Source organism: Arvicola amphibius, chromosome 13, assembly GCF_903992535.2.
Source record: "Arvicola amphibius chromosome 13, mArvAmp1.2, whole genome shotgun sequence".
Lineage (NCBI taxonomy): Eukaryota > Metazoa > Chordata > Mammalia > Rodentia > Cricetidae > Arvicola > Arvicola amphibius.
In genome coordinates this window covers 50,815,779-50,837,040 of record NC_052059.1, presented here as the reverse complement: position 1 = coordinate 50,837,040, position 21,262 = coordinate 50,815,779, and the positions used below count along the sequence as shown (strand labels likewise).

At 48.9% G+C, this 21,262-nt stretch overlaps 1 protein-coding gene across 1 annotated transcript in view; it reads right to left on the bottom strand.

Moving 5' to 3' along the window:
- Nucleotides 1–21,262, bottom strand: part of Blk (BLK proto-oncogene, Src family tyrosine kinase) — a 50,106-nt gene that overhangs the window by 4,239 nt on the left and 24,605 nt on the right. Inside the window, exons 2-10 of the mRNA XM_038310180.1 lie at nt 12,924–13,032; nt 11,588–11,639; nt 9,967–10,060; nt 9,075–9,173; nt 7,825–7,928; nt 4,438–4,584; nt 3,946–4,098; nt 2,851–3,030; nt 1,709–1,785 (exon numbers count right to left, since the gene is read on the bottom strand). Of these exons, the coding sequence (XP_038166108.1) occupies nt 1,709–1,785; nt 2,851–3,030; nt 3,946–4,098; nt 4,438–4,584; nt 7,825–7,928; nt 9,075–9,173; nt 9,967–10,060; nt 11,588–11,639; nt 12,924–13,031 (1,014 nt within the window). The 5' untranslated portion in view covers nt 13,032. The remainder of the gene's footprint in view (nt 1–1,708; nt 1,786–2,850; nt 3,031–3,945; nt 4,099–4,437; nt 4,585–7,824; nt 7,929–9,074; nt 9,174–9,966; nt 10,061–11,587; nt 11,640–12,923; nt 13,033–21,262) is intronic.

Sequence of the window (21,262 nt, the reverse complement as noted above, 5' to 3'; positions counted from 1 at the left end):
GGGGCAGAGAGCCTGAGCCTACGCAGTTTCTACCGGGGCAGCTTCGGTGGTGCTCACATTCTTACTTAACACGTATTGGTCAGCGTTAGAAAACAGAAACTGCGTGAACATAGAAGACAATGGGCCAGGCTGCTCTGGAAAAGATGCTACAGAGGCGAGAGCCTGGGCTCTCTAGCAGCTCTCTTCGCCGCTGTTTTGTAACCAAGGACACCAAAAGGCTTGTTCATCCATTGATGAGGGACAAATGGTCCAAGAGCAGAGCCCATAGCATCCCTTGTCCAGGAAAGCCTTGGTGGACATGACCTCTGACAAGGAGGGCGGGTCCTGGGCACTGGCTGGAAATCCATGGACAAGAAGAGTCCACGACAATCCGATACACAGAATAGACGGGTGTGGTAGACACTGATAGGTGGGTATTGATAGGACACCGGGCAGGCACTGTTTTTATGACTGCAGAGGCCACATGGGAAGGACCCAGGTTTTTCCTCGGGGAGAGGGTCTTTGTGTAGTGGAGTGAAGAGAGAAGGGGCAAGGAAAGATAAGGAAACGGAATGACGGGATCCTGAGCATCAAGCGCCTTCCTCAAAGCCAGCGGCCGGGGTTAACTTTCTGCACCCACCCTACCAGCGGCCTCAGCAGGTCTCTGCTACCCCAGTGGAAAAAAGACAGTGTGACCTCAGTTCCTGAGTTTGATACCGGCTGCAGATAATATGGGACAGCGGAGGAAGTTAAAGTGGGCAAGCGGGCAAGTGGGTTAAAGTGTGGGCAGGAAGGTTCCCCTTCTCAGCTCTCTAGGTGTCGGCAGTGTGTCTCACAGACTGACCACAGACCACAGCTTTCTTGCTGAGAGTTCCAGTTTTGACAGCTGCACTCAGAGCCACCAGATGTGTCTTCCTGCCAGTTAGACCCCTCAGCTAGAGTCCCTGGGGAAGAAAAATACCGCCCCACCTTGATTCTGCTCTTGCCTCACGGAAGTTGGAGACATCTATACGTGGACCCAGAGGGAACCAAAGGCCAGTCCAGAACAGCTGAGGTCTGGAATTCTCTGATGATAGATGTGTATGTGTCTAGAAAATTATATCCCTTGTATTCTGAGTGACTCATGCCTACCCATCAGGCTAGGGCCAGTTCCAGGGCTGCACCAAGACTTACTGGTGCTGGAACAAGACAGGTATGTTGAAAAACAAAGTTAGAGCAAAGCATACCTGCCTACTACTAAACAGAATTCTTCTAGCTTTCCAACACCCATTGCCCTCTCAACCTTCCTAAGAGAACTATCTTATCCCAGCATGGCTGCCCAGAATTGGAACTACATTTCCCAGACTCCCTTGCAGTCAAGTGGGTCATTGTGGCAAGTGGAGAGGGGAGGACATGTATGAACAAATGTAATGGGGATGTCCCTAGAGTGAAGAAGATGGGATTTTATCCTCACCCCCTTCTTACTGACCAAGAGGCAGATAGTAAAGCAAGAAACCACTGGGCATAGTAAGATGCCATTCCATGCTAAGATTCTGTGCCCAGCAGAAGACACCAGTGGGGGCAGAGCCTCTCACCTGTTCACCTCTAGATCCTTATGCATTTAGTACTTCAGACTTTCTGTCCTTCACAGCCCAGCCCACATCTGACCAACACAGCCTCTCACCGGGGGATTCAAAACACGGGGGGGGGGTCATCCCTCCAGACCTCTTCGGCTTCATAGCACACCAACCTGGGCTGACATGTCAATCAGCCTGGGAAGGGACAATCGGCTACCTTCATCCGTCTTCAGAAAATCCAGCAAGCATCCTAGGAAAAGGGAGACAGTAACTGCACAGTGGTGGACCCCGGCTCTGCTCTCCTGGTCTGTGGAGGGTCTGCCTATGGCTGAGGAGCCTCATACGTCATGAAAACACTCACCCCCAGACTTCCAAAAGTAAGTTCTCACTCAAGTTTAGGGACATGCCTGGAGTCTCTTGGGGCAACAGCTCTGGGCCTAAGGTTAGTGTTCTTTTCCAGCATGATGTTCCCGTGTGTCTTTCTTGGTCCACTTCCCTCCTTGAGGGGGATGTCCCCGGAGGGAAGAGTTAACAAGAAGACACCAGAAGGGAGAGCTAGAGCAGGTTAAAAAAATGCAGGTCCTCCACCAAGTCCATTGCCAGGTAGGTGCTCTTGGAAATTCAGCCAGGAGTCAAGCACCCAGCACAGCCTGTGATGCCTGCCGACTCCCTTGGTGGCAATGATTATAGTTAGCATGGTCACATTAAAGACCTGCAGTAAGTAAGGTGATATCAGGGCCACAGGAGCGGTGAGATTCCTTAGGTGGAGGGTAGACTCAGGTCTCATCCCTGGCCAACTGTCCCCCGGGGAGACACTGCAGAAGCTGCCATGCCCCATGTGGAGGCTGCCAAGTACCATTTCCCTTGTCACTCATACTGTGAAATGTTCACAGTTTGCCAGGGTTCCCATAACTGGGAAGTGGAACTGGGTTATTTGGTACACCTTTGGATGCCCAGCCTACGGCTCTTCCTACTTTGCAAGGCTCTGTACATCATAGCAGGCATCAAAACATGATGTGTGTGCCTCAGAAACAAACAAGCAAACAAACAAACCCAGGTATGAAAACATAAGGCACGCTCTGGGAGGGGAAAACACATTCCAGAAACAAAGCCTGTGCTCTGAAAGGCCGAGCTTCCCCTGAGCTGGGAACACGGCTCTGGGAAAAGGATTCTACCTTGTTTCTCAGCCTCCCTTCTCATAAGATCAAGCTTACAGATCCCCATAGGAACCCCCAGGGCAGACAAACCGGCCACCATGCCCCACTCTTGTTTTTGCCTTCTAAGACTTGTCCTGTAGAGAGGGGAGGGGCCTCACCTCTGGCCATGTACTCAGTGACAATGTAGATGGGCTCTCTGGTGACCACGGCGTAGAGACGGACCAGCCTCTCATGCTGCAGGCTTTTCATCACGTTGGCCTCACCCAGGAAAGCTTCTGGAGACATCGTCCCCTCCTTCAGAGTCTTGACAGCCACCTTCACATTGTTTTTGTAATAACCTGACGGGGCAGGAGAATAAATGAGCCATTCAGACGTTGAAGAAAACCCTTCACCACAGATTCAAGCCCTACTCTTGGTGGGCCCAAGATCCAAGCGGGAACACGCAGTCCCTGAGGGCAATGATGGGAGTGCATGTCTTGTGTAAGATGCCAGCTTGTCGCTGCAAGCCCCATGATGGAGCCTCAGGCTGTGGTGGGATTCACACCATCTGAGGGAAAGGAATGACACCCACTAAAGGGTATAAGTTAATAGCTGGGACGGGACTTGCGCTTTCCAGGGTTGTGAGCCCTGTGAGGCCCAGGTCTGCAGCTCCAACCACAGGTGTCTCAGTTCTGGGTGTGAGATTCTGGGAGGCATCAGAATGGGGCTTTGAACTTGTGCCCCGGAGACATGGACCAGAGCAGAATAAGACAAAGGGCCGTATGTTCTGTTTGGATAGCGCTGTAAGTTAGCAGCAGGCAGCAGCTATGATAGAATGGTGTGAGCACTGTCGCAAGCGAGGCTTCTGTTTACACAGAGCCCCGAGCTCCTGCCTCCTGGCTCTTGGCTCCCAGTGCCAGATGGACGGCTTCTGCCTGGACAGTTGGAGCTAAGAGGACCTGACAAAATGGTCGAATACACGTAAGCCAGCCGCAAAGCTAGCAGCCAATTAAGAATGAAAGAGGAACTGGCTTAAATTCAGGGAGACCTGGATTTGATTCCCTTCTGTTGCAAAGAAGATAGAGCAACGATGTGAGTTCCTTGGCATCGGGGCTTATTAGTTCATCTGTAAAGGTACACAGCTATGCGTCTGTCCCTCACAGGCACCTCAGGAAAGGGGGGGTGCACTGCTCATATGGAGCCATCTGCCCCCATGGTCACTTCAGGCTCAGAACACAGAGTAGAGACAGGGAACCTGGGATGCCACCACTCACCCATCCAGACTTCTCCAAACTGCCCAGACCCAAGTTTCCGGACCAGCTTGAGAGACTGCCTGGGGATTTCCCATTCATCCTGTGCCCAGGGGTTCTTCGGGGCTGGGCTCACACAGGGCAGGGTCAACTTCTGGCACAAACCATCCCCTTTCTCTGTATCAGGGAAGAAAAGAGGAGCTAGAGGCCATCAGAGCAGACTTCCCTTAGGAACCACACTGTCCCCAGCTCTGTCCCTTGTCTCTTCCCTCCTATGGCAGGCAGGACATGGTGTCTGGAACCTGCCCTCTCTGAGACTGCAGGTCCTTGTTACTTCCCAAGTAACCCCATGCTGAGCATTAGGCTGCTGACTTTGAATCATTAAACCAAAACTTGGCAATTCCTGAAGTCTGGCTTGGCGAACACCCCCGCCCCCAGTTGACTCACACAGTGTGGGATCATACAATAGAGAACCCGAGAGTTCCTGTGGGACCCTCCTGCCCCAACACCTCTTACTGGAATAGTGCTCCACCAGGGCCTGGAGGGTGGGGAAGGTGACCCGAGGAGAGATGTAATAGCCACCGTCGTCCAGGGAGCGGATCTTATAGTGCTTGACCACCTCCCCCTGCGTGGTGACATCCTTCACAGACAGGGAAAAGGCACCTAGAGGGTTAATAGACACGTGAGAAGTGAGGCAGGAATGTAAAACCCAGGACTAGAAGTGGGGCTCCTGTGAGCTGAAAAAGGAACCCCCAATTCTGTTCTCAGCCATTTCAGGGCAATCCCCCTTTCCCTTTGGTCTGACTCCACTCTTCCACAACACTTCCTATTGGGATGTCTGACCCAGACTTTCCCTCGAGTCCCCAAACTGCAGGGAATCAGGAACTCTGGGGCAGACAGGACATTTCTCAGCTATACATGGGTCCTCTATTGGAGTGCCTGAGATACGGAGGGCTGCCAGGGGACTCGGAGCTTTAGTATCTTTGACTTGTGGCCTGATGACTTCCCCAGAGAAACGGCCAGTCACGCTCTTCAGTTCCATGCCGTTCCCAGGAACATGATGAGCTTTTCCCCAGAGGTTACGGCCACAGATTCTCCCATTTTCAAACTCTTTATTTGTGAGATATAGAGACACTGAAAGGAGGTTACTCTGAAAGTTAACAGCCGGCTTGGGGCTCGGGGTGCCCCCACTTTCCCTGTGGGTGCACCTTTGAGACGCAGTCCCACCCTCCGCCACAAGGGGTCAGGCCAGGACACTTCTCTGCATGAGGCCCTTGTTACCGTTCCTGGCTGATAGCTTTGGGTGCTTTCGTGTCTCAAGCCTCTTCCCTGCTTGTGTCTTTCTTGGCCTATGTGTTCCTCACAACATACTTGCAAAAGAGTGCCAAGAGGCCGCACTCCCGTCCAACACACCTTAAGGCTGCCGCAGCCCTTGCCCCGGACCTTAGCCCTAGATGGGATACTGCAGACTTCCTCATTCCAACCTGCTCTCGCAACCATGTCTCTGTCTCTCTGAGGCCCCAGAGTGGGCACTATTGAGTTCAACGATCTCATACCAGCATAGTGAGTTCAAGAGCTTTTCCTGCCGGGATGCTGCACCTGTATAAATGCCAAAGCATTCCTTTCTTTCTTTCCTTCACTAGATGTAGCTCCTAAAACTTGAAGCCATCCAAGGTCCTGCCTACCTTATAGAAACTGGGTAATCTTAAAAGGCACCCCCATACTGTCAGCTCCATGTTGATGGGACCTCCTGTCTTTGGGTAGTGGCTGGGCTGCCTGAGGCATATAGAGAAGTACGGATTTGTTTTTGTTTTTTCCAAAGCAGGGTTTCTCTGTGTTGCCCTGGCTGTCCTGAAATTCACTCTATAGACCAGGCCAGCCTCGAACTCATGAAGATCCATCTGCCTTTGCTTTCCAAGTGCTGAGTTTAAAGCTGTGCACCACCACACCTGGCTTAGTTTGGGTGTTTAAACATTTATTTCTATTGTATGTGTTTGAGTGTTTTGCTTGCTTGTATATCTGTGTACCATGCGTGTGGAGGACCCAGAGGCCAGAGGAAGGTGTCGATTTCTCTGGGACTGGAGTTATAGACATTTGTAAACTGCCACATGGGTGCTGGGAATCGAACCTGGCTCCTCTGGGAGAGCAGAGAGTGCTCTTAACCACCGGGCCATCTCTACGACCCCAGCATTTTTATTTTTTGTTAAAAAATAAAGACGGTATTGCCGGGTGTTGGTGGTGGCACACACCTTTAATCCCAGCACTTGGGAGTCAGAGGCAGGAGGATTTCTGTGAGATCGAGGCCAGCCTGGTCTACGAGAGCTAGTTCCAGGACAGCCAGGCTGTTGGATAGAGAAACCCTGTCTTGAAAAACAAAACAACAACAACAACAAAACAAAACAAAAAAGTATTATCATTCTTTTGCTAGTTTTGGCGCTGTATCGGGGTTCCAGCCCTCCTCGGTCTCCATCACCCTCTCTCCTCTCCTACCCTCCCCACTGAACCCTTTCCTCTCAAATTCCTTACCACTGGAGAGTCTGCCTACCTCTCAGCCAGGACGTCAGTAGCTCCTCACATAGAAACCAATAACCAACTGCTTGAGAAGCCGAGGGGCATCCCAAGGGTCGCACAGGGCTTCTGAGGCTAAGCCTTCTTGCTTAGCTTGAAGTAAAGGCCGTAGCTTTGCCATGCATTGTGGGATTCTGCTTTGGAATTATGGGGAGCATGCGTGTGCTAATGGAGAGTCCCACAGTGTTAAGTGAAAAAAAAAAAAAAAAAAAAAACCAAAACCTCTAGATAAGCCAATTACCTCTCAGGGAAGAGGCCAGTGGAGGAGTGAGGGGCTCTTCTACACCTAGAATGTTCTGCCTTCTGGCTGTGGTTACATGGGGGTTTATTTATTGCTCTGCATAATTTATAATCACTCACAGTTTTGCATAATTGTACATGCTTCCTATCGTATAATAAGAAGGACATTAAGGACTGGGGTGCAGTTCAGTTGGTAGAGGGATTGACTAGTGTTTGAGTCCCAGAACCACAAAAACAAGTGAGGCCTTGTCTCCAAGACAAAACAGAAGACATTAGGAGGAATGTCAATTGGATGGGGTACATGCCTGTAATCCCAGCTCCCAGCAGAAGCAAGAGGAGCAATACAAGGTTAAGGTCAGCCTGTTCTACATAGCAAAACTCTCTAAAAAAATAATAAATAAACAAGGAGAAGAATGTAGGAGAATATTATTTGGAAAGTGGCAGACAGGAGGGAGGGAAGCAGAAGCAGTGGCCTGAGGCTGGTGGCAGAATCTGACTCAGCCACACACAGATCTGAATCTCTGAGTCTTGGGTGTTGGCTCCAATTTTTTTTTTAGACCGGGTTTCTCTATGTAACAGCCCTGGCTGTCCTGGAACTCGTTTTGTAGACTAGACTGGCCTCACATTCACAAAGATCTACCAGCCTCTGCTTCCCAAGTGCTGGAATTAAAGGCATGCACCACCATACCTGGCAGCTTCTAATTTGCCAGTCACTGCCACATCTACACCTAGACACAAGCCACCTCCCAACCTCCTAAGACCTGCCAGCCTCTGCCTGAGATGTTTTTTTAAAGATTCTCTGAGCTTCTTGAGTCTTTGATTTTAAAGTGTGTCAGGGACTGGGAGCTATTCTCAGCCCCATCTGCCTCCCTTCGCTATGACCACTGTGGGCTTCCCACTGCCCCACCATCCAGATCCCAGGGGTGTCAGTCTCAGGCCAGGAAAACAGCAGGTGTGGACAGCCTCAAAGCCAGCTCCCAGGCAGGGATACAGGACAGAAGCCACCGGGGATCCCTCCCACTCCAGACTGAGGCCTCCATGGGGGCTTCCCAGGGTCACACACAGCAAGAGGGACAGCGAGGCCCCCAGACTTGCCTCTATTGCTCTCACTCTCTCTGATGAGGAAGGCGCCAGCCTTGTTCATCGGAGCCAACAGCTGCCTCTCAGCATCCTTCCGGCTGATGGTCCTGAAGAACCATCTGGAAAACAGCAAGAGTGGGTGTGCCTCAGAGTTGGGGATGCCCCCAAGTCTATCCTGAGATGTTCCTCACATCTCGTTAAGTTAGATGCCCCAAAGTCCCTGCAACCCCGACCCATCCCATCTCCCAACAACTTCTAAGCTCATGCTTTCCCTGATGAAACGAGACCTCTATTGGTGTCCGTCTGCAAAATCACACACGATCTGCTACTCTCCCCCTGGCACCAGATGTCATGAGGTTGCCACTGTCTTGCCATCCGAATGAATAACGGTACTGCCAGGGGCTTTCTGGGCCTGGATTCTTCCCAAGTCCCCTCTCTTCAGCACGGAGACATTGGCACTTGTGGTAGGATGTAGAATGCTTCCTATAGGCTCATATGTGGTCCCCAGTGAGTTGTTCCGTTTGGAAGGTTGTGGAACCTTTGAGATATGAGGTCTAACTAGAGGTCATGGGGTTGTCACTTGAGGTGACAAGTCAGCTCAGCTTTCCTGTCGGAGCTCTGGCTACTTCCCGGCTCACCAAGATGTGAGAGGTCCCCACTTGTACATTCCTGCCACCATGAATTCTACTTTGTCTTTTTCACCATGATGGACTATACTCTCTTAAATCATGAACTAAAATAAATCCCCCATAAACCATATTTTTTTAATAGGGACAAAAGACAAAGCTAATACAACATGGTTCTGGAGAAAGACCCAGGGCCCACGGTGTGTGGTAACGGAAGGAAGCAAGTGTCGCCACCGTGAGGTGGTGCGTGCCCATGTCTCGGTGCCATTTAAGGGAGTAGGTGAGTGGCCAAGGGGGACCTTCCCCGTGTATGGAAGCTGGTGAGGAGAACGCTGAAGAAGTCCTCTGGGGATTCTCCCAGGAGGTGGTGGAGAGTGGTCGCATAGAGCCCTGCTGTGGATTCTGGAGGGGACCAGGCACTGGGGATAGTCTCACCCAGAGAAGCCAGGAAGCAAGTGTCCCTTCTTTCAGATGAGAAGACAGACTCCCTCAGTATCCTTCAGAGTGTTAGATGAGATCCAGAACCTTCGATTCCCAACCCCTCATCAACAGCCACTATCAGCACGTCCTGGCCCTGCCACACTCAGAACGGCTAGAGCAGCCCTGACACCTCTGGCTCCACGCAATTTATCCACCTACTTTTCTACCTCCAGGGTCTCCACCGGGGCTACAAAGTTGCTGGGCACATAGCCTTCTCTTCCGGTGATGAGTGATCTGGCCAGCCACCAGTCTCCAGTGCTAGTGGGAAGACAAATATGACAGAGGCTCACCATAGATGATTTGGGCAGCTCCCAGCACACCACAACAGGTCCTAATCTGGTAGAAGACAGGATGGCAGAGATGGACAGACAGTACTGTAATCAAGAGGTGCTGTGTGAGTGGCCCATCCACTGTGCGGAGCGTGTGACGGACAGAAGGGGTCACGGCACAGAGGAAGAAAGGAAGATTTGTCTGGACAGCCTGACTAGCCCAGGGACCATGTCCTTTTCTAAGTGGCCCCTGTCTTAACGGATGGGACGTGTCCAAAACTTAAGGGATGAGTTAGGACTGGTTAAAAAAACAAACTCAGGAGGGAGGGCTGCTGGCAAGGGAGGAACTGAAAACCTATGCAGGGTCAAAGGTCAGGGTACTTGTGGGTTTAGCTCAAACCCACTGCAGAACTTCAGGAACAAATCAGACCTTGGGGCTCCATGGTGTAGGCTTAAAGGGTGGAGGAAGGGAGAGGGAAATGGGGAAAACAAGCGGACGCTGGAGGGTGTCCTGAGAAAGGGCACAGGAAGTAAAGCCAACATGAGTTACTTTGTGGGGTCCAGAGAGGTTTCTTGCTACAGTTTAACAGCAGAACAGAAGGCTGGAAATAGAAACGGCCTGGACAGAAGGACGTGGCAGGAGGACAGTGGCTCGAGCTTAAGAAAATGCCAGGAGACAGGAGACGGGCGTGGCGATAGTGAAGACCCTCAAGGGATGCCCCAGGGATGTAGTGGACAGTGGGGGATTCTGTGCTGACAGGGACAGCACTCTAGAAGTTTACCTCCTCAGGATCTGGAGTTTCTCTCCCTTCAGCACCTGCAGGTCCCTGTCATTCACGGCTGCATAGTCAAACAGGGCCACCACAAAATGCTGCTCTGAAAACGACAAGGGAAAGATGGCTATCACTGGGGTCCACAAGAGCGGCGGAGGTATGGAGGACTGTGTGCTGCAAGCCATCTTCCAACTCCGAAGGTGGTTACTGACAGAGAAGCCACGCGAGGCTACTCTTTGGCCAGTACAGGGGGAATTCTCAGGAACTGATACCCAGATCCATGTCCTCTCTAGCAGTAGGCTAGCTCTCAGAGGGCCGTAGGACCAAGCCTGGAGCCGGTACCTAGCAGACCCTGCATCCACCTTGCCTGTGAAGCATCCTTTCCCAACCTCTAGCCCAGAAGTCACGCGACCGCTCTAGCCCTGTCCTCCCCATGGTGTTTGTGCCCAGAGCTTCCCAATGGCTCTCGGCACCTGTCCTTCCCGGCTCTGCACGTCTTGGAGGGATGTTGACATTCTGGAGGTCCTGAAGCAGCAGGAGGTTTGGGAGCACAACGGACCACCTTTCAAATGATCACTATTTGGCACCAGGGCTCCCTGAATACCTGGCAGAATCTCTTAGATAACCTAACATTGTCCTGGATGGCCTGAGGTTGGGATCATCTTTGGTGGAAGGAGGTTTGGCATAAACGACAGGGGTTGTTAAGTTATGGGATGAGTTGGGACTGGTTTAAAATAACAAACCCAGGAAGGAGGGCTGCTGACAAGGAAGGAATCAAAAACCTACTCAGGGTTAAAGGTCAGGGCACTTATGGGTTCAGTTCAGATCCACTGCAGAACTTTCAAACTTGCGATGTTAAGACTCAAACTTGTACCAAAGACTGACAGTTATTTCCTTCCCCTGAGTCTCTATTCTAAAGACGGGATACCCCCTGATAGAAAGTGGGGGATCACTTATCTGTTGAGAAAGATGGTGTCCTTAGCCAGGTAAGGGACACCAGATGACAACACTGATTAGTTCTAGCGCTTTGCTCATAAAGATAACAAGTTGATCTCTCCCAGGACAGGAGAGGTGTGTTACCACTGTGACATCTTCCCCTGTCCTGGAATACAGTGGTCTGTGTTCTGCATGCTCCATGTTCTCCGTGAGTGATTGAAGAGATGGCTGGTGTGGGTGGCTGATGGGGGATGCTACGGAGGTTAGTTCTGAATGAGGCCTATCCATGGAGCCTTCAAAGCCTGAGTCCCAGCCCAAGAGGAGGCTCATTCATTATGTGACCACCATAGTCCAGACAGAGCAGAGTGGAGTCTGGGATGAAGGAGGAAGCACACATGGTTTCCAGGGGAGATGGGACACAGACGGAAAGAGGGAGGCAAGGAGTTGTCCTCCTCGTGGACCAGACCTTGTGCCGAGAGCGAAGGAGTCTGCGAGGTTGCGTCTGTGAGCCAGGCCGCGACAGTGCCAGATCCACTCCCGTAACTCTTTTCTTTGGGCTCTTTGATAGCTTGCAGAGTGGTTTTTACACTCCCAGCTTCCCCTTCCCCTTTCCAGTCCTATGGGGCCCACCCCAACTGCTCTGGTTCTAACACATGGTGTGGCCTGGAGAGATGCTCTTGTGCCCCATTCTTACCTTGATCCGGGTGCTGGTTAGGAGATGGAGGAGCGAGGTGGTTGAAGACAACCTTGGGCAGAAAGAAGTATACTGAGTTAGCGGGCAGTCTGCAGCAAAAGTAGACTAAATGACCAGTTGGCTAGATTCCCTGTGGGGACCCGCTCTGAGGAAGGAGGGGTGCCACCATACGGGATTACTTAAATAAATTCTGTATACGCTCCTTGGAGCACCACTGTTCTCCCTGATTATATATGCCATCCTTGCCTTGATTATATATGGAGATGCCACAGCTTCAAAGGGGAAAAAGCCCTGTCTCCTCCATTAAAATTCTGGCTCCATCATTAAAGAAGTTGCAGACAGGTATTTACTGGGAAAGAAAAATATCTTAAAATTGTGTTTCCCTATAACTCCATCAATGTTCTCTGGTGTCTACCCCAAGGGTAGACTTCCACACATTTGTGCCAGAACACAGCACAAGGGTATGTCTAGTGCAATATTAGTCTCACATAAAGCATTTTTCATCACGGGAATATCCCTTACGATCCGTGGCAGAACAATGAAATAAGGAGCTATATCTACCAGGCACCAGTGTGGTTAAATCTCACTAACACCATGCTGGACCCAGGGATTCTTATCCCTCTGGAACCAAAGCCCAAAGAAGCTCTTCCTTGAGTAACCCCAGTCACCGTGGTTTGTTATAGTAACAGAAATGTAGCTAAAGCAGCAACAATGAGACCAGCTGCCTCAGCCTCCTGCTTGTACGTCTTGGCTGTGATGGACTGTAACCTAGAACCATGAACTAAATGGATGAAGAAAGGGCCTGGGGCAGGAGCTCACGAGAGCGGATTCTAAGTATCTCTGGCAAGTGCAATAGTAAGGAATCACCATCTTTCTCAAATTAGTATGCATTATGCAGATTTAAAAAGTTAGGTTCTAGGAGTCTACTGATTAGTATGTCACTTCAGGGAAATAACTTGACCTAAGTTTGAATTCTCATTCATTCGTTGTTCATTCATTCATTCATTCATTTATTAATCCATTCATTCACTCAATAAATGTTTCACCGTGTGCAGAGTCTTGTGTGACACTTGGACACAGCTAGAAGAGAGGCCAGGGCCCATCTATGAAAGAGAACCAGCAGTCTCTGCTACCATCAGGTCTCTGCTAGAATCATGGTACTGCCCACAGTGACAGACAGACCAGGATGGGTCCAGGCATGATTCCAATTGCCCCAAACTAATAGATTTGTGACCAAGCAGAAACTGAAATCTAACAGTCATCTAGACACCAGAGGGGCTGATTCAGGGAGTAACTCATACCGTAGACTCTCTCCTGGAAGGGGCTGATCACTTACCAGAGGTGGCAGGGGTTGGGGAGCCTTGCTCTGGGCATGGACCTTCACTGGGCTCCAGCCCTTGCCCTTCTCACCGCCAACCTGCCTCTTGCTGCTCAGCAGCCCCATCCTGTAGGAGAGTACACAGCAGTGAACGAGAACCCAAGCCCCTGGCTCCCTGCATCCAACCTTTCAACCCCTTCTGGTTAGAAATATGTGATGGCGCAGCTCTGCACATCAGAGCACGGGAGAAGAGGACAAGAGGGCTAATCTGGTACCCATCTTTTTCTCAGTGACCCAGGGAGGAAAACTATTCATGTTTAGGACACAGCCATCATCTGGCATAGGTCCCAGTTTCTCAGGGACAGTAACCTGGGCCGGGGAGTGATCTTGATTTGACAGGAGCCTGACCATGTCTGGTGGCCTGGTTTTAGTCTTATTTTGCCAGAGGGCCTCTATGTCACTGAGTAGTCTCCCTTTCCCTCCCTGGGTGTTTGGGTCTTTCCCACGTTCACTAAGATTCTTCGCCAAAGAATAAACTTGACCGTGATCGCTCCTCCACACAAAATTTCCAGTGTTACCAGGCACCTATGGCCGGCCTTCAGTGCCTGCTGGGCTAGCTTTCAGTCTGTCCACTGCGTAGGGCATCTCACCCTACAACTCCGACTGCAGAGCACCCTCTTCGACATGCTAAAATAAAACCTCACCATTGACAGAGGAGCCCGTGTTCACTTAACCAGCAAAATGGAATATTTAAAGTCTCTGACAGGAAGTCCAGTTCACGACCCTCTACTTACATTCCATGAACAACTGACTTTCCAGGACTTTAGGGAATGCACAGGTTCTCAGTGAAGACTAACTACAGACTAGTCACTCAGGAGGCTGTGTGACAACTTTTTTGTGACTGGGCTTGGGCTAACTCTGCAATTTCAGGGTGGTTAGAGACAGGAAGTACAGAAGTCCAGCAGGGCAGGGGGAGCACACGTAACTCCGGTGTTTCGGGAGGCTTGTCTTCATCCAGTAAACAATGGCCTCCCTTCCCAGAAAAGATGAGAGGAGGATGTGAGTCTGTCTGTCTGTCTGTCTGTCTGTCTGTCTCTCTCTCTCTCTCTCTCTCTCTCTCTCTCTCTCTCTCTGTGTGTGTGTGTGTGTGTGTGTGTGTGTACTTTGTGGGTTACCAAAAAGAGGGCAGGAGACTTTTGTTGCTTAGAAACATACTTGACCCCCATGTAGACTCTCACAAGGGCTGGGAGGTCCCTGTTTACCCTAGGGAGGTGCTCAAAGTCCAAAACCCAGCCTCAACCAAACGGGATGTGGTGAAGGCAACAGTTAAAGCCAGAGAGCAGAAACCCTTTAGCCACACCTGTTATGTGTATTGTGGTTGAACAGCAATCGACACCTCCAATTTTGATGTCTGTGATTACATCAGCAGACTGACTGCAATAGTTCTTGGGCATAAAACAGGAGATCCAGGGAGGCTTTGAGGTGGCGTGGAAGGTGGCGGAGCAGCAGCTCTGACACTGTGGTAGTTCACTCAGGAAACAGGTGGACAGGCGACCCTGCCAGGACAGATCAAGTTCCGATCTGTTTTCTTCCCTGAGAGGGATGCCACCTGCTCACAGAGCTTCCAAGGCCACTTCTTTCCCCCCTTGTTCCAACAATGGCAGTCAGGGGTTGGGTGACCAGAGCTCAGAACAGACCGCCCACCGGCTTTCTGAACATGGGCAAACCATTTCACTTCTTGGAGTCTGTCTCCCTGTCGATGGGAAGGTTTGAGTCCATTCCTAGTACCACAGACAAAGCCTTCTGAAGAAGGCATCCTTGAAATGAGGCTGAGAAAATCGAATAATTGCCCTATCATCTAGGATGGGGTCCAAGAGCTCTCTTTCTGCAGAATTAAAACCAAAGTACGACATTCTCAATTCCATCTTGTCCGCTTGGCTTGTCTCTGCAATCCATTTCCAGCTGGTCACGAATGTCTTTTAATTATGCTTTCCTGTGTCTATTTGTGTAAAATAAGGGGAAAGGGCACCGAAATATCAAAACAATTGTGTGAACACTGCTGCCTGGGCAAGAGCAGTTGTCCCAGCACCGCTGGGCTGTTGCTAAGCAGCCGCAGCTCCCGGGCAGCTGCAACTGTTCCGTCTCTCCCTGATGTGCTCCTGTCTAGGTTCAGTGCACAGAAGATGTTTGGGCAAGTTGATGCACAAAGAGCAGATGTGTAGGTTTAAAATGAAAGGTCAACAATGTATATACAATTAACAAGCATTGCCCAGCGTCCTCCACCCCATCCCACAAGATGAAGACAAGGAAGAAGCAAGGAATAAACAGGACACCAAATAAACATTTATATATATACATATATATATAATCATATATATATGATTAACACAGATGATAGCTTGTTTCAGATGCTAATAAGCTATTGAGTGGCCTGTGGGAGTCACGATTCTCCCCCCGCCCCAGAGCTTTGTAATTTCCAAGATAGTCCTGAGATGTATTGGGATTGTCTGTCTTTTCTTTGGAGGCCAAGTCTTGGTATAAGAAACCAGAAGGTTTGGGAGTGGGCTGAAAGATGGTGGTCAGTGGAACCCCCTTGCAGCCAGCAAAGCATTGAGCCATTTATATACCTACACTGGCATCATTAATCCAGAAACCCAGGCTCGTTCTTCTAGAAACATGAGACTCCTGGTTGAAACAGATATCACGAATGAAGTCATTGTTAGGGTATACAGTTTCAGGTCTGTCTGACTCTGATTCATACTTTCGAGTGGCAGGGGCTGTCTGGTATTTGGTGCAGCGATCATAACACTCCACCCACAGGGCACTGGTTTGGGGGTCATCCACCCACAGGGCACTGGTTTGGGGGTCACACAGCGTAGTAAGCAAAGGTACAGAGTGCAACTGTTTGCCCTTCAGTAAGTGTCTCAGGATCTGAGTGTGTTAATTGGAGTAGTGACTATTTCTACCCCCAGGGTGCTGTTATAAGGCCTGAATTAGGGTTACTTATTATTAGTACATCTTAAAACAGTGTCCAGCTCACCTAAATGTCCACATTGTTAGGCCAGATACATGAACAACCATTGGTTACAGTTCCTTCAATGACCAGGAGAGGCTAATGTTCCTAGTCCCTCTCTGCAGATGGCAGTTAGGGACAGCAGCAATCTGTCTGCCATCGTGCAGTCAGGGGATAGCAAGCTTTGCTTTCAACAGTTACAACTCAGTATCGTTCCCTCCACACCTGAACTTGAAGCAGCCCCAGCCATGGCTCTCAGGAATCTATAACCTTTTATTCATTTTGTTTCAAACATTCCACACTTGCAAACAGTGTACTGCGTCTCACACAGCAGAAGGTGTCCAGCTCACCCAATACGCATCCAGTAATTCCCTCATGCTGGCTTCTTCCTTGGTTTGCCCTTGAGATTCCAACACAGTCCTACACAACTTGAGATGATCATTAGTCTCCTGCCCCAACTTTGACTAGTTCCATGTCCTTGATTTTTACAATACAAGCCCTATAGGATGTTCTATATTTTGGACTTTGCTTCCTCGTTATGGTTCATAGCAAACTTCTCTCTCTCTCTCTCTCTCTCTCTCTCTCTCTCTCTCTCTCTCTCTCTCTCTCTCTCTCTCTCTCTCTCTCTCTGTCTCTCTCTCCTTCTTATACATGGAGCAAAAGCCACAGGCTCAATTTGATTCAGATGCATCTTTCCCTGCTAGGGATGCTCCCTAAGGGTGATGTATGCTGTAGGAGGGACACAATGTAGCGATGCTAAGCTCATCAAAGTTCAGTGCTCTGTCTCCATCCACTATGTTCTCACCAACATTTCAGCAGACTTTTCATTAATAGTTACAAAAGCTAATACTCTAATTTCATCATAGGTTTCACATTTGTTAGTTGGGAGTTGAGAGAAGAAATGGCCAGAAAATGGGAAACCCAGAAAGACTGCCAATCACAATCCTACCACAGGCAGGTATTTTCCCGAGGGCATTTGAGGCAGGAAATGTGTTGAGAAAATGAAGATTTTTCCATTAGCTGAATTATAGAGTGTGTATCAGAATCATTTAAGCGAACACAGTCCAAGTCATGTGCAATGGTTTTTAAAGACTGATAATTTGGGGCTGGAGAGATAGATCACTTAGCAGTTAAGAGCACTGGCTGCACCTTCCAGAAGACTTTGATTCCCTGTACTGAAATGACAGCTCACAACAACCTGTAACTTTAGTCCCAGGAGACCTGACAACCTCATCTGTAGTGTACCGACATACATGCAGGCAGAACATAGACAAACAAATATTTCTTTAGATAGCTGAACACTTCTGATAGTCCCATCAAGGGATTAACTGTTTGCACTGGTTAATTTTATGTCAACTTGACACAAGCTAAAATCATCTGAAAGAAAGGAACCTAAACTGAGAAAATGCCTCAATAAGATCTGTAGGCAAGCCTGTAGGGCCTTTTCTTAATTAGGAACTGATGGGTGAGGGCCCAGCCCATTGGGGAGGTCCTGGGTTCTATAAGGAAGCAGGCTGAGCAAGCCATGGGGAGCAAACCAGTAAACAGCACTCCTCCATGGTCTCTGAATCAGGTTCCTGCCATTTGAGTTCCTGTCCTGACCTTCTTGGATGATAAACAGAAGTATATTATGCAGAATTATAATTAAATAAGTAAATTATGCAGAAGTATAATCGGAATTCCTTCTTTCCTCCCCCACTTTTTTTCCGTCCCGGTGTTCTATCACAGCAATAGAAACCCTAACTAAGACACCTGAACTGCTCCTACTTAGCTCCCAAGTAGTTTACTCTCCCAACGTGAGCAATGGGTTTGATAACAACATGTGGTTTTGTACCGTCTGGCTGAGCGAGCGAGGACCCCTGGGCACGTGTGATTTGGTGTGAGCAGTGTGACTGAGGCGCACGGTTAGGAGGAGGTTCTCCTGGTGCTGTTTCAATTCTGTAAAACCCAGATCATTTCTGCTGTGGAAATCCTCCCACCCCCACTGCGGCAAATCTGTTAGAGAAGATTTTCTGATGATAAACGGTTTGAGGGTTCTGAGCAGAGCTTCAGGAGGGAAGCTGACCTTCTCGTGAGGCTGCTGGGAATACGGAATGGCGATGACGCATTAAAACCTACGAGTCTCTCTGAAGCCTTGGAGAAGCCCAACACGCACTGTGTGATTATACACATAAATGAAACTCCTTTATGTGAATCAAAATTATCCTCAGAGGGAAATCACATGCAAATTTATATTTTTAAAAATCCCCCGCTAGTGATCACGGAAACACGCTAGTGATCACGGAAACACGCTAGTGATCTGCTCTCGCGTCAGCATAGCCTACCCTCATATCTTGCATTAACGGCACAAGGGTCGTAATCTACTCTTTGGTGGGTTTTTTCTTGTAACTTTAAACAATTCAATGAAATGTTAAATCTCAAGCTCATTACTTCTTAATGGAACCCATTCTTTGTATGGCAAAGGATTCTGAAACATGGTTTTGTGCAGTGAGCAGCTGAAGGGAGCCCCATCCCAACGTTTCTGCCTCAAAGGTGGGGTTGGGTTCCAGGATTTGCATTTTAAGGTCAGTGATTGGATTGATGATACTTCACATAGATGCTGTTAATTGCCTTTGCTTCCGGAGCATGCATTGTAATAGGGACCAGTAGTTCCGCAGTCCTTTCTTTGAGTTTCCCATAAAAAATGCTAATTATCTACTTGTCTATAAGTGAACTGCCTCTTTTATGTCCTCCATACAAATATTTCTTATGTGATCCTAGCCGGGCAGTGGTGGCACATGCTTTTAATCCCAGCACTTGGGAGGCAGAGGCAGGCAGATCTTTGTGAATTCGAGGCCAACCTGGTCTATAACAGCTAGCTCCAGGACAGGCTCCAAAGCTACAGAGAAACCCTGTCTCGAAAAACCAAACCAACCAAACAAACAAAAACAAACAAGCAAAAGATTTCTTATGTGGCCCTATGTTTCCTGCATAGTTTTTTTTTAATTTTGTTTTTTTGGGGGGGAAGGAAGAGTTTATTTAAGTTTACAGTTCCAAGTGGCAGTCCATTATTGTGGGAAAACCATGACAAAATGAACTTCGAAGCTCATCACATCACATTAGGGTCAAGAACAGGGAAAGCAAAGCAAGTGTGTTTACCTATACTCAGTCCCTTCTCTATCTTTACACAACCCTTGATCCCTGACAAGGAATGGTGCTGCCCAGAGTGGGCTGGGTCTGTGCATATCAACATCAGTCATCAAGCTAATTCCCCTTAGACATGCCCAGTGGCTATCCTGCTCTAAACGATTACTCATTGAGGATCTCTTCCCAGACAGCTCAAGACTGTGACAAGTTAAGGATTAAAAGCAGTCATCAAGAGCGTGTAGACCAAGTCACCCAGCCGTAGAGGAAGCAAGATGTGACTGCCTTGCTGAAAAAGATACCAAGCCACCCAGACACAGAGGAAGCCAGACACAGAGCAAGCAAGATGTAACTGCCTCACCGAAAAAGATAAGTGTACATCCTATCTCTCCACAAAGAGACTTCCCTTTGCAACAGAGAACATTATAGAAACTGAAACACAGAAAACATGATTGTGTTGGTGTCACCACACAGATGCGAAGCCTGGAGATTGAACTGTGCGAGCAAGCAGATAAATCCCGGTGCATAAAGAGCTTCTACAACATACCATCTCATTCTCGAAGGAATTCTAATGTTTCTTTCTTTTCTTTTTTTTTTTTTTGGTTTTTCGAGACAGGGTTTCCCTGTAGTTTCTAGAGCCTGTCCTGGAACTAGCTCTTGTAGACCAGGCTGGCCTCAAACTCGGAGATCCGCCTGCCTCTGCCTCCCGAGTGCTGGGATTAAAGGCGTGCGCCACCACCGCCCGGCTTCTAATGTTTCTTATAATCAGACTAGATTTCTTCTAACACCTACAAGTTGCAGGAACATTCTGATCTTACAGCCAAGGAAGTGGTCTCCCGTGCCAATGCGTTCAAGGCAGAGAAGATTTCAAGACAGCTTTCTATTGTCTCTGTTGTGTGGTTATTAGAGATCAGTCACTGGCATGCACATCTGCAATGAGAAAGATCAGGCATGGCAGAAGGAAATACAAATGTCCAGTTTGAGGGGACTAAGAGCACAAAAAATGTAATGTTGGAGCCTGGCTTGGTGCTGAAAGAGGTAAAGAGGAATGGAGTAAAGAGAGGGGTCCCCTCAGGGCAAGACCCCAGCCAGCCAATCCAGCAATTTGTGAGAAGAAAAGGCCTTAAGGAATGACTTGTCCCTAAAGAGCAACAGCAAATCACAACTTTTGCCAATACAATTTAAGATGGGTCTAGGTTTCAGATTTTATCCTAAGCATGCAGTAGAACCTGGCAACTTCGTTCATGTGGTTCTGGTGTTATAGTCATGAAGAAAACATGAGTAAAGACATTGTGGAATCATCCTCTTGGCTTAAGGAAAGCTGCTGAGGACAGGCATTAGTCTGCGGTGTCCCTGCATGGAGGCTTAGGGAGGCCATTACGTGAAGCTGTGGAGGTAAAGCCTGGATTTTATCGGTGACCTTAAGATGTTGGAGATGCCAGAGTCGTGGATCCCTGCCAAGGAAAGCTGCTAACAGGGAGTGGACGCAGCCCAAGAGAAGGAAGTGTGTTGCTGTCAGCAAAGCTGAGAGGACTGAGAGAGCTAAGAACCCTGTGATATCAGACATGGAGATGCAGAGTTTGCCCTGCTGGGTTTTGGTCTTGCTTTGGTCCAGCATGTCCTCACAACATCCTCTTTTCTCCCTTTAGGAATGGAAATATGTTTTCTGTGACACTGTATGTTGAAACAGGCAATTTGATGCTTACTTTTATATTAGGTTACAATTAAGACTTGATGGAGGACTCTCATTGGTTAATAAAGAAACTACCTTGGCTTTTTGATAGGGCAGGATTTAGATAGGTGGAGTAGACAGAACAGAATGCTGGGAAGAAGGGAAGTTAGTCAGACGCCATGCCTCTCCTCTCTGAGACAGTTGCCATGAAGCCAGCCACCAGGTCAGACATGCTGAATCTTTCCTGGTAAGCCACCACCTTGTGGTGCTACACAGATTATTAGAAATGGGTTAAGCAAGATGTGAGAGTTAGCCAGTAAGAGGCTAGAGCTAATGGGCCAGGCAGTGTTTAAATGAATACAATTTGTGTGTTATTATTTGGGGGCATAAGCTAACCAGGTGGCCGGGAGCCGGGTAGCAGGAACGCAGCCTGCTGCTTCTTCTACAGAGACTGATGAGTCTCAGAAGAGATTTGGGGCTTTGAAGTAGTGTTGAGACTATGAAAGACTATGGGAACTTTTGAAGTTTGATGAAGTGAGTTCTGCTTTA